The 12346-nt window shown below is 49.9% G+C and overlaps 1 protein-coding gene across 1 annotated transcript in view; it reads left to right on the plus strand.

Moving 5' to 3' along the window:
* Positions 1-913: 913 nt before the first annotated feature.
* Positions 914-12346, plus strand: part of mef2cb (myocyte enhancer factor 2cb) — a 43682-nt gene continuing 32249 nt past the window's right edge. Inside the window, exon 1 of the mRNA XM_062454086.1 lies at positions 914-985. Coding sequence (XP_062310070.1) covers positions 914-985 — 72 coding nt within the window. The remainder of the gene's footprint in view (positions 986-12346) is intronic.

The raw sequence follows: 12346 nt of genomic DNA on the forward strand, positions 1-12346 counted from the left end.
GAAAACAATGAAGTCGTAGCAAACACCGGCAGCTGACTCGTAGCTCGGCGGTCGCGCCTCAGCACACATCACGCCGACTCTGTGGCGTGTGTGTGTGTGCGCGTTCCCGTTTGGGCGTGGTCGTAGGCGTGTTTTTTTTCCGTTTACATTTTTTTGACCAGATATACGTGTGTTCGGCATGTGAGAACGCTTATGCAATCAAACGCATCTCTGCTGGGCTAATGCAACACCCACACACACACACCCACACACACACTCGCACGCACACTCTCTTCACAGCGTTAACCGTCGTGCGAAGATGACGTGGGCGCAGCGCTGGTGGCAGCCGGGGCTGGCGTGCGTCTCACCCCGGCGTCTCGGGAGCGGGGCGAGGGCGAGGGCGGTGGCGTCAGCTCAGCTCTCCTAATGAATGTCTCACTTCCTCCGGCGAAACTGGCCTCGCCGTCGCCCGCGGCGCCGCCCCGCGTCGCTCCCCCGCTCGTCACGCCCGTGACCTCACGGCTCCCGAACTTAGCCCGCGGACCCCGGTGTCACTTTGGTTTTGGCGGGGGTCCGGGGGGCTCCTGAGGGCAAGGGGTTAGGTGTCGGATGGGGGAAGGGGGAGGGAGGAGGGGGGGGGGGGGTGGCATCCGTCCGGGGGGGGGAGGGTCTGAGGCTCGGGGTGATGTCAGGCGACTGTGAAGGGTAAACGGATTATTAGAAGCTAATGAGAGGCGGTGCCGCGCGACAGGGTGGTCGATAGTGACGTGGTTTCTCTCTCCAGACGCGCTGCTCTACGGCTGTGCGCGCACCCACGCGCTGCCCACGTCCTCGAACGGCCCTGACACGTTGCAGTTTGAAAAGCGTCGTCTTTCCTCGGGCTCTTCCTCTTCAGAGCGTGACAAGCAGGAAGTGGGGGAACAAAAGCGTAAACATGGCGAGTGCAGCACGGGAGCTGCTCAGTGTCCCTCCAGAGAATATGACCGCAGTGTTCACCGAAAGTTCGGTAAAGGCACGTTGAATTTCTTGACAAAACCGCGTGGCGTGCGTACAAAACCAAAATGATACGGCATCTTAGAAGATGTGATATGGTGTGGAATGCTACGAAAGAGCACATGATCCAATCGTGCCCAACGCGTGGTGTCATTGAGCAGAACTTTCTATCGATCCTAAACGTGACCATCACGTGGTTCTCGTCAGTCTAGCGAGCTCGGGGGAAACGGCATGACACGAACGAGCGTATTCATGACCACTGGTGACTCAAAGGCAGACACATTGACTCATAGCCTGCTTTAATATAGAGATGAGTGACTGACCAGGTCAGGCCTTTGTCTGTCTGACTGACTGACTAAGACAGTCCCCCCTTTTTTGTGCTGCTGACTTGAGTAAAAACCATTTGGTTTGGTTTATTGGATTTGGAAAAGAAAGTGGGAATGGAGAACTCACCTTTGTACCGTGTGGTGGTTTATGGTTGTTATGGTGGTTAATTTGAACACCCTGTCAGAATGCGATGCTGGTCCATCTCTCCTCTCTCTTTAGACGCTATTTCCTGTGGCTTGTTATACTGTCGCGCTTGGTCTGTTTGACTGTTGCAACTCTCTGCAGTGGCATGCTCTTCTAGACTTACAATTACAGGGTGGATCTTCACTGACTGGAGACATCATCAATTCAACTGTAATCAGTGGGGACCCCTCGTCACCCAGCCGCCCACCCACCCACACGTTCACCTACACAGTTTTCAGTCCTCTGCCCCCACCCCCCTCCCCGCCCACACCAGATGCACACACACACACAAATACACATCCCCACTCGCACATCCTCACACCCTGATCACACACACACACACACACAATCCACCCCCACAAGTCCCCTACTGTTACTCACTCAGGGAAGGGGAGAGAGCACTAGCACAGGGATGACAGTCAAACATGAACAGGACAGACAGACATATCATTATCCCCAGTGTCTCCATCAGGGGTGGGACATCTGAGGAAGCAGAGCTAGACCCAGGACCTCATCCTCCCCCCGTAGTCATCCAGACAGGCACACACCCCCACCCCGCACTGCCTCCCCTCATCCATTCTCCTGTCTCACTCCACATGTTGCGATGCCGCCACGAGTGGATCCCAATTGAACTCTCAGATGTCGGGGGGGACGGGGACGCGGGGGGACTCTCCTCTCCGTTGACCCTACACACACACCCCCACACACACCGACAACCGAAACAGCAGGAAGGATGGGCGTAGCTCAGCAAGGTGGCACACCAGGGTCGCGACCCCTCCCATCTACCCTCCCCGCCCCTTGTCCTGGTCCCTGGTCCCACCCCCCCCTCCCGTCATTAAGGACTCCAGCTGGGTTGGGACCTGCGTTGATGTGGCGGGCCACGAGGGGAGGGACGTCCCTTAATTGTACCCTGGGTCGCAGTGAAAGGAATGTCTGAGGTCTGGGCCCGGTCCTCCACCGCTGGCACCCTGTGTCCCCACCCCCAGCCCCCCGCACACACCCCCCTGCGGAGACGGACACTAATTGGCACGTTGGGGCTGCCAGTGTGGGTGTGGAGGGACTGTCAGAGAGCCACGCTGTAGCACAGAGCCCTCAGCAGACACAGGAGAGGGGAGGGGAGGAGAGGGGGGGAGAGGGGAGGTGAGGAGAGGGGGGGAGAGGGGAAGAGAGGAGAAGAGAGGAGAGGGGAGGGGAGGACAGGGGGGGAGAGGGGAGGGGAGGGGAGGAGAGGGGAAGAGAGGAGAAGAGAGGAGAGGGGAGGGGAGGAGAGGAGAGGAGAGGGGAAGAGAGGGGAAGAGAGGAGAAAATGCTCTTCGTTGACACATATCCAATCAGTATTTGCTTTAATCCACGTTTAATGCGTAGGTGTCTATGGCTGTGTGACTGTGTAGAATGTTCCTGTGTGCAAAGACAATGACCAGAGACAACTCAAAGTCTTCATCCTCTATGCCATTATATCGAGGAAGGATACATTCGACCCGGTCAATTAAAAAGAGACACTTTGCTTTAATTGCCAAGTAGATAAATAAGGGTCCTGTTAAAGTAGAGATTTTTATGGGTGTCTGAAGGTTTTTGTTTTATAGGACCTCTTCCTCTCTTTTACGTCCAACTCCTGCCATCTGGAACAATGCAGCTGTGGCACATTTCACTACGTTCTTTTGTCTGTGTGTCCTGTGTAGCTATCACACACACACACCATTCACACACACATACGCATGTACAAGCACCTACACACACCTACACACATGCACGCAGGCACACGCGCGTTATTCCACCGTCTCAGATCGGTATCACTGAGCTGAGAGCTCATCCTCTTTCAGAGTACATTGCAAAGCTATGGGCTCGCAATGCTGAATTATTCGAGGTTTCCGTATTTCCCTCAGGGCCAGGTATCAGAAGTGTACTCGTGTAATTAAAGATGAAATACTCCTGTAGCTGTGCCATGAAAGAAAGGAAAAAAAAAAACAGGAATATCACTCTTCTCGAAACATATGGACCCTCCGATTTTATCTTTCCCCTCCACCTTCCTCTCTTCCACCCCCGCACACACACACCCACAAACACGTACCACAGTACAGAACTGCGCTGGGAGATGGAAGCACATTTAGTACTGAATGCAATAGTACCATATAATATAGGGTACACATTTACTCGCACACGGAAGCTGAATCAGGCCATATTGGCACTTTTTTTTTTTAATGAGCCCAAGGTCACTATGATACACATTCTCACCTGACTTAGTGTCCAAGAGTTGGGTGGCAGGCGAAAAAGGTAAAAATAGTCTGGGGATGGGGGGTTAGGTCGGGGCAGGAGGGAGAGGGTGGGGGTGGAGATCATGGGGCCAGGGGGGGAGGTGGTGGTGGTGGTGGGGGGGGGGGGGGGGGGTTGGGCCACACTGGGCCATTTTGGGTTGAGGTAAGGGGGCCACGGAGAGGGGCAGGGTCAGAGGCTGATAGGCCCACAGGGTTGGCAGACGATCAGGTCCAGGAGCACAAGGCCAACTTTCCAGTCAACACATGAGTCAGTCAGCAGAGATGCGCCCGAAATAAATGGCTTCCCTGTTTCCAGCCGGAACCACACCCTCGTGTGGTTTCGCGGAGGGGGCAGCGTGGCTGGGCTGGGCCCGGCCTGGGCGACCGCCCCACTGGGGTTTCTGGGGGCCCAGGGTGGAGCGGGGGAGGAGGAGGAGGTGAGGGGGTAAGCGGAGGGAGACAGAGAGTGGGAGGTGATGGGGGGGGGGTGTGGGGAGCACGGGGGGAGGGGGCGGAGGCGTGGGTGTGCGTTCCCAAAATGGCAACCGTGGGTCAAGCAGCTGGCCTTCCTCCCCCTAGTCTTTTCATTGTTTATTGTTTGCCCGCAGTGGGGACTGTAAACAAAGGCACGCCCTCTCTCTGGGTTGACTGTGGCCAGAGCTGGGGCGGACTCTGACCCCTGAGGCCAGGCCAGGGGCCACATCCCTGGGCACCCGTTCCAACGCTTCCCAGGGCCCCTGCGGAAAGACGCGTCGTGTATATATCTCTCGTTCACTTTCATTTCTTTTTCTCCCCGTCACTGTTTCTCTCCCTCCTTCCGTGTCGCTCACGTACACCCACGCGCGGGCAAATGCACGTGCGCCGAAATGAATACGTTTGCCCTCTAATCTTTTGAACTCTGTCTGTTGCTCTCGGTCTCCCTCCCTCCGTCTCTCTCTCTCCTCGGCATCGCTAGCTATGTGTGACAGCTGTCTGTCCCTGCTTTCCGAAGCAGGCTGAACGCTGAAGCGGACCTCTATGTGGTCTCTAGCAGAACACCAAGTGATTTGGCCAGTCAGGGGTGAACAGACATAAACCCTCTCTTCCAATCTCTTCCTTTCATTTCCTCTCTCTCTCTCTCTCTCTCTCTCTCTCTCTCTATCTCTCTCTCTCTCTCTCTCTCTCTCTCTCTCTCTCTCTCTCTCTCTCTCTCTCTCTCTCACTCCCACAAGCTCTCCACTCGGCCATTTCTCTCGTTATCTCCCGTTCTCGTTTAGCTGTCAAGTGTCGTCTTTATTAGCCGGCTGGGTGAGTCAGGGCTGAGAGAAGGACCTGGGAGTCTCTCGTTCATTACCACCCCCACTACCACCACCACCACCACCATCACCCCAGGTGGAGGAAAGCGTCGTGCGCTCTTCCATCTCTTATTCTCCTCTCTGTGATTCAACCAGGTAGAAGTAGCCTTCCTGCCCACGGCCCACAGTCACTGCACACCCCGACACGATAAACACGCGCAGAGTTCCATTCGAAGATGTTTCTCGAGGAGGAACGTGGGGGGGATCGAACGGTTCTTTTCGGAGAAAAACTGGGGTTGAAAAGAGAGAAAATATGTAGCTTAAGATATAAAATGCACAGTGCCTCTAGCACTGGTGAAATTAACTTGGCTGTCATTTCCTGTCTCCCTTAGATTCCGCTGTTAAGAGTGTGTGATGGAATGACAGCGATTACATTTTCAGTAACCGTCTGTTTGAAGCTCCGAAGAGCGAAATGCTAATCAATGTGTTGTTAATTACACAGGTCTGACGGAAAATTGTTGTTTTTCTGTTTGTTTGTTATTTATCTTTTGGGGCGAGAACACTTTTTAAATCTGTACGGGGAGAAAACTCTTTTGGGAGTACCACCTTGCCTGCATAAGAGAAGAAGAGAAAAAAAGAAAGATCAAACCCAAGGAATACACCTTTTAATTCAAACACACACTCCCAAAACAGGCGCACGCACATGCAGAATGACACACACAAAGGCCCCGGAAAACACACAAACGGAAGAAAGCCTCGAGGAGCTCCAACTTCTCAAAGTTGGAACGAGAACAAGAACAAGGCGAGCGGGAGAAAGAGCGCAAAACAAAAAAAGAAAAGAGAGAGAGAGAGACAGAGAGAGAGAGAGAGAGAGAGAGAGAGAGAGAGAGAGAGAGAGAGAGAGAGAGAGAGAGAGAGGAGAGAGAGAGAGAGAGAGAGAGAGAGAGGGAGAAATAAAGAAAGAAAGAGGAAAACAGCATTGCATCTGCTAGCCTAGAATTAGAGCGCGAATGTATTGTCACTCGGCTCGGCGTGTTGTGAGCTCCGGGTTCCCTCGCAAACAGGGTCGACTCCCTCCTCGGCGTTTCCCCCTGAGGACTCGGCGCGTTTGGGGAGATAATTGACGAGTCCCCTGGCATGCGGCGAGGATAGGAGAGGAGCGCCGCGCGCCGGCGTCTCGCGAGCGGACCCACAGCCACACATGTTTGTGTTTGCGAGGACAAGTGGAAGAGGGGGGGGGGGGTGGGGGTCGGGTAAGGGTGGGGGAGTTGGGTTATTATTCCTTTCTTTGTGTAGCGTAATCCATTTCCGCTAGGCTTGAGAGCGCACCCTGGAGTAATGAGAGATGAACCTAAGACTACAGCTCCATACACAGAACAGGGAAGGAGGCCTGTTACTCTCTCTCTCTCTCTCTCTCTCTCTCTCTCTCTCTCTCTCTCTCTCTCTGTTTCTCCCTTTCCCCGATTATTCTCTCTCACACTCTCTCTCTCTCTCCTTTATCTCCTCCTGTCTTCCTCCATTCTCCATCTCCTTTCCCATGCCTGTAAAACACTGTCTGGCACAGTTATATAACTGCCATAGGATTCAAGTTTGCTTTTGACCCTCAGCAGGATGTGGATACAGTAGCTGTTCTGTATTCAAACATTATGGAATAGAAGGGCACATCCGAATACAATACCGAGATGTATTGCATTGTATAGTATTTCCATGAGTTTGGATGAGGTTGAATTGTAAAGGTTCCGAATGTATTTTGGAAGGTGTCGGGTAAATTGAAACACAAAGACAACAGAATGTCAAGAACATATCAAGTGAAGGTCTTAATGTGTTTCTGGGGTTTTCTGCTTCCCCGCTGAATATCAACACCCTCCTCTATCTCCTCAAGTAAATCTCGTCAGACATTGTTCGACGAATGAAGGCAGAAGTTGATCAGATTTGATTACTAAATCTCTTAACATGCCTTCCATGTTTCCCCTGTGAAAAGAGCCTAGTCTCCACGCCGCTGGGAAGGGAAGCAGTGAACACAGCTGAAGGTGAGAAGGATAGACGTGTATCTGGGAAGTCATGCCTGGTGCTCTCACTATAGAAACATTTAATTACCAACTCTGGAATGCCAAGTGCTGCCAAATTACAGTTAAAAATACACTCAACAAGCCATTTTGGTTGTCTGCATGTTGATTTGGTCAACAAGTCTGCTGTGCAAGATTATTATCGTTATTATGTAATATCGTGAGGTGTTTGAAAGTTAGGGGGTCCGTCAACTGGAACGTGCATGCACGCGCACACACACACACACACACCAAACCAATGAGTCCTGTTGACTAAGCACACAGTGATGCAGGTCGTTACAGGGCTGAAGTTTCAAGAAGCTGTTGTAGAGTAGCGGGCAAAAACCAGACACGACGACTGATGATAAACAGTTCTCCAATACTGTGACGGAAACAGCCACAGCACTTCCTCATTTGCTACATTGAGGAAGCCCCAATATGTACATTCACCCAGTGACTCATTGATTGATAGGGAAACAAATTCAAATAGGGATCTGCTCTAGGACACCTGTAAGGCAGATGACTCTTAAGGCAGATATCTAATGAGGTAGAACAAGCATGGCAAATAGGTGGATGATGATTCAGTTGTTGCTGCAACTGGTAAACCACAAGGACTCACAATTACTTGTTCAATGCTAATACATGTGTGGATTATACAGAAAGCCATTAAATGTGTTTGTCAACGTGTGCTTTGTGAGGTTTGTATGAAAAAAAGGGAAATGGAGAAAAAAAATATATTGCGGGTGTGAGTGTGTGTGTGTTTTCAGGGTGCCACATTGTACAGTAAGTGATTTGAGCTCGCGCGTGCGTGTGTGTGTGTGTGCCTCTCTCTCTCTGTCAGTCTGTCCCCGCTGCGGCTGCTCCCTCTCTCAACGCCTCCACTCTCTCACCCCCCGCGGAGGGCTTTGATTGCCGTGGAAACAGCACTAAAGGAGAAAATTAAGATTGCCTCCTATCTCATTTAAAGGTGCTGTTTAATTGGTTTCATTTTCAGGATAAAAAAGCCAAATAAATATTGTGCTGCCTGATGTTCGAGTCAATGCTATTTGGCATCGAAAAATGAAGAAAAGACAACATAAACAAATTTAGTGATGATCATTACGGCATTGTATGGCATTGGCATGTAAAACACAAAGATAAAAACACAAATACTGTATAAGCTCAGGCTATCCGTTGGGCAAGGCTAAGTCAGGTGGAAAATTACTGCTCACGTCACACTACCTCTTGCACAATCAGGCTGGTCCATTTATGACTTGTGGCAATCAGCCGTTCATGCACTGACACAAATATATACGCCCCCCTCTCCCCACTTGGCCTCCGACACACATAGAGCGCACAAACACACACACACACACACACACACAGACACACTCCAGACACTGACCGCTCCAAGTATTTGTTGTCCATCCATCCCGCCGTCCCAAATCAGGACAGGATTGTCATTGTTGACGAACCCTTCCATGGGCCACAGTGGCTGGTGGTCAGTCCCTCTTTCTGACTGGGCCTGTGTTGAACCGTGACCACACGCCCCCACCCCTATCCAGGTGAGCACGCCGAGGACCGGGGAAGAGCACAAACACGGTCCAGTCTGGTCCAGAACCGGGGGGGGGGGGGGTGGGTGAGGCTGCCCGCGAGCGGTCAAGGTGTATTTTGGGCGGTGTGTTCCTCTCTCGGTGAAAAGGGGTTAGCAGTTGAGGCGATTGTGGCGCCAGCGTGTGATTGTGGCAAGACGTTCTGATCCGCTCGAAGATGGCGGATCTGACAGGCACGGGGAGGGCCTGCGAGGCCCGGAGTGACAGGAGGAGCGGGCCAAGTTTACCCCGCTTTCACCACCTGCGCTAACACCCCTTGTAATCATAGATCACAGCACACAAAAAAAAGGCGACTCGCATTGCAAATGTTTGTTAAAAAGGGGGGGGGGAGGGGGTGGTGGAGAGAGAAGGAGAGAGTGTGTGAAGGAGAGTGTGTGAAGGAGAGAGAGAGAGAGAGAGAGAGAGAGAGGAGAGAGAGAGAGAGAGAGAGAGCTGACGACTTCAGAGAAGACAGCCACCCTGCCACCCTCTGAAGTGAACTCCTACACACAGTAAATAAATAAACAAAGATGCCAGAGAAACAGAGATGGAGGGAAAGGAGAAAGGGGAAAAAAAAAGAGAAAGATCTTGCTCGGGAGAAGAAGAAGAAATAAAAAAAAACTCCAACCACCCCTCAACCTCTGAACATGCGAGAAAACAGTTTATCTGATGGCTCGGGATCGTTTGAAAAATGGTGGAGGGGGGGGGGTAAAGAAAAAGGGGGCTCTTGTCACCTTTGCCTCATGATGGCCTGCGTTGCTGAGGGTGTGTTTTCTCGCTGCGTTGCCGTGGAGTCGCTGTGCGATGAGCGTGCCTGCAGGGAGAAGCAGGGGGGGGGCATGGGGTGCCAGGGTTCAGCTGGCTTTGCTCGCTCACAACCCGAGGAGAAAAAGAAAGAAAAAAAAAGAGAGAAAAAAAAGAGAGAGAGAAGAAAAAAAAAAACGGAGACATAAAATCAATGTGGAGACGGTTAGTGGAGTTTAAGGCAGCGTTTAGAGAGGATCCCTGGGTGGAAGGTGATGTATACCACAGCTTCGCTCGAGACACGTGATCTAACTCCAGACTAGAACAACAGCTATAGATGTTAACAAACTACAGAGTGAGATAGTTTGCCTGGAAGGACGCTATGGAGTCAATCTTTGGTTGGAAAACGTACTTGCAAGATGCTGCGCTCGCATATTCTGACCGACATCCTCCACCGAACTGATTACGATCTTTAGAACATGCCATTTTGGTCCTCTGATTCTGGATGTAGAGCTAATGCTTGTCTCGATGGCATTGGCTTGAATGGTCCTTTGGGTAGGAAAGCAGCTTGATAGCATCCCACACAAGCACAAAACAGCATGCACCTCCAGTCAGTCAGCGAGCCAAACAGATTGGACAGGATCAGATCCTGGAACTGGGCCTAGCGCATTCCCCGCCAACCACTGAGAAATGATTGACACTGATTTAGCTTCAGAAGCTAAGCAGGTGTCATTCACTGAAACATATTCCAGCTCATCTCTGTGTGGGAGTGTGAGGCAGAACCAATCCATGAAAATAGGTATGTTGGACAGTCTTTCTCATGGATAAGTAGTATTAGATCCAATTATGGGCCATTAGATTCCAATCCTTCCAAACTGTACTATAATCACCAAGCATTATGAAACAGGGAGCAGGGTTATTTTTCCAATGCCCCTCAAGAATTTTACAGTTATATTATGCTTCTCCCCTGGAAATAAGAACTTGGAATCTGTCCTGGAGTTGCTGCCAAGTTGTGGGAAAATAGCACTTGTTGACAAGTTGTATCAAGCACCTGCCACAGTGAGAACCTTAAAAAGACAACATTTGGTGGGTCAAAAATCAAACGATCTGTACTGAGGAGAAAGAAGGATGCCAAGTTGTTCCTTTCAATCAAAAAGTATCCAGAGAAACAGGTTTCTGCCAACTTTCCATCATGAGTTGTGTATCTCGACGCAATACGAATGTATTTCTTACATTCAATTGTTAATCATTGTTCACAGAAACAATATACGTAGAGGACAAAAAACACAAGTGAACCAAAACAGTTGGAGAGAACACATTTGTAGGTACAATGGTTTCTCCTGGGTGTGCTTATTCAACGCCTGTCTACCAAAGTCCTATTGTGTACACAGTGACACACAGTACACAATTTTCATTAGGAGAATTACACTGAAGTCTGTGCTTTGTATCATTACAACCTGCTCTCTGCTACCTACTTATAGAGCATTAGCGACCTGCTGAGTTCAGAGTGTGTGAAGTGTATTTCCTAATTGGAAGTGCACAGCACAATGAAAACCTAAATTGCCATGGTTAACGCTATTTCTAGTTCATCATAACATTGGATTTAAAACAGAAGGTGAAACTCAAGTACTGTAAATCAATTATCCAAGTGTAAATATCAGTGTTCCTTCGTCTCTAATCATCCGCAAATGAGTATTAAAGTGAAAAATCATACAGTAAATAGAAATGCTGTACCGATTTGATTCATTTCACTATCACGAGTACAAAGTTTTGATTAGTGCCGCTAACTGGGTCTGGTTTCCAGAAGTCGTACAGGTCTTCCACCGCCTGGTCTGATTGAGGACAGAGGACAACATAGTTGATTTCATGCCATACCCACTGGAACAAATGAATGCTATTAAAAGGTTATTTGTCACAATGTGTTGCGTTACTTCAAGTTCTACGTGTAATTCCTGTTCATGTACACATCAACATACAGCCACGGTAAAGTAGTGTCATACACCAAGGGAAGTCAATCACATTAGAACAGTTTAAACCAAAACATGTCAACTGAAACATGTCACCGATTCTTAATGGATAACACGCAGCATATGGGGTTTATTTAAAATAAAATAATAACAACAACTCAATGCCTACAGCGTTCCACCTGATGTGTAGAGTGAGATAGTTAAGTGTGATCCCTGCATACTATCTGCATAACAAAGAGCTTCATCTCGGGGATATTTAATTAGAAACTGAGGTGGAGACAATCCAGAGGAGAGCGAGGCTCCGAAAAAAAGTAGAGAGAGGGGGGATGGAGGAGGAAGAGAGGTAACATCAATTTGAGACAGCTCTCTCTCTCTCTCTCTCTCTCTCTCTCTCTCTCTCTCTCTCTCTCTCTCTCTCTCTTCCTCTCTCTCTCTCTCTCTCCTCTCTCTCTCTCTCTCTCTCTCTCTCTCTCTCTCTCTCCTCTCTCTCTCTCCTCTCTCTCTCTCTCTCTCTCTCTCTCTCTCTCTTGCCGGGTGCTTCCTCTCAGGTATGGTGAGAGTACTGAGTAGAGACAGCAGAAGCAGCATGTCTTGGGCTGACCTATTTAGGTAATTGCACTCTTCATTAAAAAACTCCGTCTGCAAGAGAAATTACACTTCCTCGTCGGTATCTAGGTAACATAATCTCCCTCCGGCGGGCTAATTGCGTGGCATGATAACCTCATAGGCCGGGACTGTTTAATTTTTCATCTCTTTTCAAATAATTATGGATCAGCGGAGAGAGGTATTGATTTGATTCATTAACTTCCTGCGCTGAGTCAAGGTTAACGATTACATGGATCCCAATTATACAGTGAAGATCCATGCGTCCAGGGCTCTGATTGGCTGACTTGTTATTGGTGGTGAAGGTTGTGATTGAAACAATGCCCATGTTGGTTGGTGAGGAGACAGAAACGGTTACTCTCTTTCCCTCCACACACAGAACTAGAGCACTGAATAACGTCATTAAGG

This window comes from Osmerus eperlanus, chromosome 28 (genome assembly GCF_963692335.1).
Source record: "Osmerus eperlanus chromosome 28, fOsmEpe2.1, whole genome shotgun sequence".
Taxonomy (NCBI): Eukaryota; Metazoa; Chordata; class Actinopteri; order Osmeriformes; family Osmeridae; genus Osmerus; species Osmerus eperlanus.